General features: G+C 42.9%; 1 protein-coding gene across 2 annotated transcripts in view; it reads right to left on the bottom strand.

The window, feature by feature from the left end:
• The window catches only part of NINL (ninein like), a 42,405-nt gene extending 40,111 nt beyond the window's left edge, over positions 1–2,294 (bottom strand). The window contains exon 1 of one of the 2 annotated variants that reach the window (XM_063123871.1): positions 2,088–2,294. In XM_063123871.1, coding sequence (XP_062979941.1) covers positions 2,088–2,267 — 180 coding nt within the window. In that variant the 5' untranslated portion in view covers positions 2,268–2,294. The remainder of the gene's footprint in view (positions 1–2,087) is intronic. The other variant, XM_063123870.1, reaches the window with a different exon arrangement.
• Positions 2,295–6,000: the final 3,706 nt, after the last annotated feature.

The raw sequence follows: 6,000 nt of genomic DNA on the forward strand, positions 1-6,000 counted from the left end.
TTCTATTCAAAGTGTTCTGAGAAAAGAGCTTCCCCTTCGTTTTGCTAGAAAAAACAAGGATGTTGCCATCATTCACTTCCTTATTTTGTTTATTCTTTACCGCAAGAAAGTGATTACTTCTTGGCACTCTAGAAACACCAGGGAATATCAGACCGACAGAAGCTAACGTTTGCTTACAGCATTCTCTGGGTGATATATAAGAATGGGAACAGTTGGCTCAGTCAGTTCAAAAGTGCAACATTTGTTAAACACAACGGAACTTGCTTCCAGCTTCTTGCAAGTTCCATGAGCCAAGACTCGATTTAGAAAAGAAAAAGAAAAAGGGGGGGGGGAGACAGTAATTTATAACTCTCTGCTGAAAAACTATGAGGATGGCTGTGAATTCCCCTATATAGGAAATTAGTTTGAATTCTAGAAAGCCAGCCAAAGAAAACAAAAGTAAGAGCAGAGCTTGGTTTCATCACCAAAAGACATGGGCTATGTAACTGTGTCCACACGGAAGAAAGGAAAACATGTGGGCTGCATTCAGATAGTCTCCCAAACCATGTTTGGAAGATCAGGAATGAGTATGGCAAGTCTCAAACACTTCCTTTCCCCTTTTCTCTGCATGCAAGGGGAGATTAGAGGCTTCTACTAAATTAGTGGTACACAACCATTCACCATCACGTGCAAACCTTCCCCAACGTGCTGACCTCCAAATGCTTTGGACTACAACTCCCATTGGCCCTGACCATGTTGGCTAGGACAGATGAGAGTTGTAGTCCAAAACATCTGAAGAGCCCCAGGCTGGGGAAGGCTGCTATATAGCATGAGCAAGCGATAGTTTGCTCACAAACCATACTCGCAAGCCATCCTGGAATCGGGAATAAGCAGCAGGAAGCCAGGACTGTTTGACTGTATGCTGACCAATCTATAGTTTGTTGCATCTGGATACATTAGCAAACTGCAGTTTGCCACTAATTAGGTTTCTAATCTCCTCCCCTTGCATGTGAAGGAAGAGGAGGAAGGAATGCTCACCCCAATCCTCTGAAGGCATCCACTGACTACAAATGTTATAAAAAATACAAATAGCTTACTCAGCCAAGCCAAGCCAATAAAGACTAGCTCCAGCCTCACCACTATGAGTCTATGACCTTGTTATCATGATACGATAGCCCATTGCAGCTTAATTGGGGTTGTCGCATCGCACTGGGCACCCACAGGCACCATCTTTGCATGGCACCCACAGGGACTTGGCTTACTGTGTCGTTCAAGCCTAGGCGGAAGTGGTTGTTTGAGAGTTAGGCAACTCTCAAATAACCCTAAAATAAACTATTCTCAAACAACCCCTGCCATCTGGGTTCACACAACGCAATAAGCCACAGCAAACTAGGTATACCATGCAAATGACCCGGCACAACACAACAGCCCCCATGGCTAGATTAACCCATGGTGGGCTGTCATGATGTGCATACAGGTCCTATATGTGGCCACCTAGGGCAGTACATTGTACCTGGTTGTACTGCATTGGAGCAGGAAATAGAACAGATATATCGCTGCCCAAATTTGCCTTGGTGCGCTGCTTTTTTGTGCTCAGAACAGTAGGATTTGAAAGACTGACTAAGTCTGGACAAAAGGCAATGGGAGTGGGGATTCCAGTAGGGCTAGGATCCCCCTAATCATGGCCCAGAGTTCCCAAAGGATCACGAACACAGGACACACATATGAGGAGTGGAACAGACAGTGCTCAAACTGGAATAGTTAGGCCAGACTCAATTATGTCCATCTGAAAAGCAGTGCGATGGGTTATAGGTCTACCTGAAAAGCAATGGGATAGCATCCCACCCCACTTCAAGTACTGAGAGCAAGGACAAAACGTTTACTTTTTATATGTTTTGGGAAGTATGCCTGCATTCTTATGTTTGTAAGGCATTGATGGGGCTCAAAAGCCATAGGACCAGATAGAAAGGGTGAAGACGGGCCAGTTAAGAATTTCATGAATGGATGGAAGCAGATACCGCAAGTGGGAGAAGAGACTGCCATTTTAAACTGTTATCAGAAAAGTGTGCCTTCGCAATATTCAGGTGCAAAGCCTTGAAGTTACTTACCCTTGCAAAGTGATTATTTACCAAGAGCGTTTCCAGGAGTAAGGGGAGCTGTCTTTCCAGATGTAGCTTGTGGCACAGTTCTGTCAGTTCCTCTTTGTCTAAATACCCAGTGCCTGTGGTGTCGCAGCTGTCATACACATCCTTGAGCTGGGACACATATTTGTTCTCTTCCTCATCCATCCCATAGTATACAGAACTCAACCTAAGAGGAGTAAGCCAGGGGAAAGAAAAGTCGACTTCCTCAGCATTTGTGTTTATTGGTCTTAATCAGCATTTCCCCCTTCTTACATTTAATGTAGAATCATAGAATAGTAGAGTTGGAAGGGGCCTATAAGGCCATCAGGTCCAACTGCCTGCACAATGCAAGAATCCACCTTAAAGCATACCTGACAGGTGGCTGTCCAGCTGCTTCTTGAATGCCTCTAGTTTGGAAGAGCCCACAATCTCCCTAGGTTATAGGTTCCATTGACATACTGCTCTAACAGTCAGGAAGTTTTTCCTGATGTCCAGCCAGAATCTGGCTTCCTGTAAATTGAGCCCATTATTCTGTGTCCTGCATTCTGGAAGGATCAAGAAGAGATCCTGGTCCTCTTCTGTGTGACAACCTTTCAAATAGGATCTCTTCTTGATCATCCACGGTGGTTAAGCTAGAACGCCAGGCTGTGTTCAGAAGATACCTTAAACCACAGCTTTAACCAAGGTGAATAAAGCAAAAAACCTTATTCACAGCCATGGTTTAAGGTGTCTTCTGAACATGGTCTGGCTTTCTGGCTTAACCACCATGGTTAAAGACATGGTTTAAGGTGTTTTCTGAATGGGCCCTATGAAACTGGTTACCCCTATGGAAATGGATACATGAAAATGATTTGTTTAAAACAGACAAGGTTGTATTACAATAAATACAGTGCAAAATATCAATAGAGATATCCCTTGGTCTTTCATCATTTCCCATTCTTCCCCCTACCCTTAAAATAATCCACTTCTTGTTGGAAAAGTTGTGTTGTGAGGGTGCTGGGAGAAGAAGGGAAGGAAACACTGGTAAAGAGAGTCCCAGGAATCTCTTTTATCAGACTTTTTACATTATAATAGGGGATATTAGATGGGGGCACCAGACTGGCTGTTAGAACTCAAACCCCTTTCCCAAGATCTCTTCACTGTTGGGGTGTGTGTAAAGAGGGGTTCCCCCAGTTACGTGGCACCAAGGGTATTATGTTATCATTACTGAGGAACAAATACTTAATAAAACCAAAGGTGTGGAAAGTACAAAGAAAGAATGCCTATTTGCCAGTTAAAAAAAAAAGTTGAGAAACTGTCAACCCAGGGTTTTGCAGGATATTTAACCTAACAACCAAAAGAAAATACATGTTGTAACATGCAAACCAAGCACCAGAACATATTCTGGATGAGACACAACTGTAACATGTTAAGGGTCATCAGTCAGAGCTTGTTGATGCAATACATCAAAGTAACAGAACGGGTGGAGAGGAAGAACAGTATCATGAGCTGAAATTAATATAAGAGAACAAGGACATAATCATTTATAAAAACAAACCTCAACTCCTACCACATACTGGGTCGTGTCTAATGTTAGTCTAACTTAAGTCCCATTATTTCAATGGGTCTACTCTAAGTAGGCCTAGCATTGGATACAATCCAATACTATTTGTCTTCCAAAGAGACCTGGCCTCTCACCCGCTGCTCCAAGTTACTCCCACGCCAAGTCCGTTTGCTGATCTTCAGAATTTGTGTTGTTTTAGGTGCTTGGTGCAACTGCCTCGTGAATTCCATTTTCACAGCAGAGTACAAATTATTACATAAGAATGGAATGTTGATAGCTTGTAGATAAAGAACAATCCTAAAAAAAAAGAGTCTGGAAATATAGACCTTATTTGTGCTCAGTATTCTTTCAAACAAAGAAGCTCCCTTTTTTCCTTATAAGTCAAGCGTAGTATAGTCATTTCTATTCAGCAGGGTAACAGGGAAAAAGCTAGTGAGAAAATGGAAAACTAACAATATCCGTCTGCAGCCACCAAACTTCTTGAAGCATATCCAAGGCAGATTTTCATATGGTAGAGGCAGAATTTCTGTCCCGAAAGTATTCCTGGCTACGCAGCAGCTGGCCCTAATGCTCAAAGAGGAATTATTTCTGCCTTTAAGCCAAGCCAAATTGTGCTGCATAAGCATTTCCGACAGAGATGCTTATCAGACAATCCTTACGGTCTTTTAGGGCCAAACCAGACAACATCACATATTTCTCTCATCTGACTGAAGACGCCAAGCCCACCCCTCTTCCCTGCTGTTTTTTTTTGGGGGGGGGGGTTATCTTTTTCTGAAGAGTTAAGAAAAAGCAAACGCAGCAGAAGACATGAAGGAAGAACTGAAACAAGTTCTAAGCTGTGAACAAGTTTTTCCATGCATTTGATTTTAACTTGCCCTGGATCATGATTGTAATCTGTTATGCGGATGCACTATTTTAATGTTATGTTTTAGATTGTTTATATGCTCTTCTTCTTTGAACACCACCTTGAGATGTTTTATGAAACGTAGCATAACTCTTTTCTTTAAATGATTTTAGCTGTTACTTCCCCCACCCCCTATTACATCCTAGGACAATCATTGTGACTGGGTTTGCACAATCACTGTGGCCCACTGTGGATTATTTAAACCATTTTTAAGTCATGGTGGGATTGTTTGTGTTAAACAACCCTTAAATAACCCATGGTCTGTTGTAGGAGTATTTGGGGGTTCTTTAACCCTCAAACAACCCCTTCCACCCAGGTTTGGGCAACACACCAAACCAAACCAATCCCTTACCAGGGGATGAATATCTCAAACAGCCACCGGCACACACCACAGACCACCATGGCTTTAAAAAGCCATGGTGGGCTGCAGCGATCATGCAAACGGGCCCTCTATGTCATATAGCAGGGGTGGACAGACAGTTGATTGGGGTCTACTGGTAGATCTCTACATGAATTGCATTAGATCTGCAAGGGTTTCTGACTCCTGTTTAACTACTGCCACAACAAATAGGTTCCTCTCCACTGATTTGCAAGCTCAGTTCTGGAACTGAAAACCAATTCCAGGGATGAACAGTTCTATGTATTTTATAGTATTTGGTATTTGATGTTGTTCCCCGCCTCAATCCAGAGGGAGAGGTGGGTAATAAACAAATAAAATTATTATTATTATTATTATTATTATTATTATTATTGGCCACCTAGAAATAATTTTAGATAAGGGCTCAATCTTATCCAGATTCCCATCAGCTTCCAAACTCGGAGGCTGCAGGTATCCTATGCAGGATGGGAGGAGTGTGGAGGCAATTGTCACCTCAGTGGTTCTCTTGCCCTACATTTTCGCTAGATGGGTGATTTTGCCCATCTAGCAAGGGCTCTGTAGAGAAGGAGGCAAGGAGGCTGGGGCGGCCAGAAGATTCTTTGTAAGCTGGCCACTGCAGTCTCTTCCCCTCCCCACCCACAGAAGCACTGTCTCCAGCCTTGGATTTAGGAATCCAAAGTATCCTATTGCCTGCTCAGACTCTGTCTAGGGGCCATAGGATTGCTCTCTAAATTTCATTTAGAAACTCCAATGGAGTATTATCTGGACCATGAAGTGTCGTCTGATGTTTGCTCCCGACATTAGTGCACGAGAGGAATGTCTTGGGAATGCCTCATGCTAGCTATAGAAGAGTTTTAATGAAGCTTCATTTAGCACAGCAGGACTATTTATAATATGCAAGCTTCTGTGACAGCTACTGCTCTAGTGTCCTGCATCAGTCAAGCATGCAGCCACCTGCTCTTCGGAGTACCCACTGTTACTAGAGGCTAAATGGGCTGGAGGCAAAGAGGAAATAATGGAGGATTCAGTATTATGAACAACTAACAAGATAAAAAAATGAAACATTAACTAG

The sequence above is a fragment of the Elgaria multicarinata genome, chromosome 4 (assembly GCF_023053635.1).
Source record: "Elgaria multicarinata webbii isolate HBS135686 ecotype San Diego chromosome 4, rElgMul1.1.pri, whole genome shotgun sequence".
Lineage (NCBI taxonomy): Eukaryota > Metazoa > Chordata > Lepidosauria > Squamata > Anguidae > Elgaria > Elgaria multicarinata.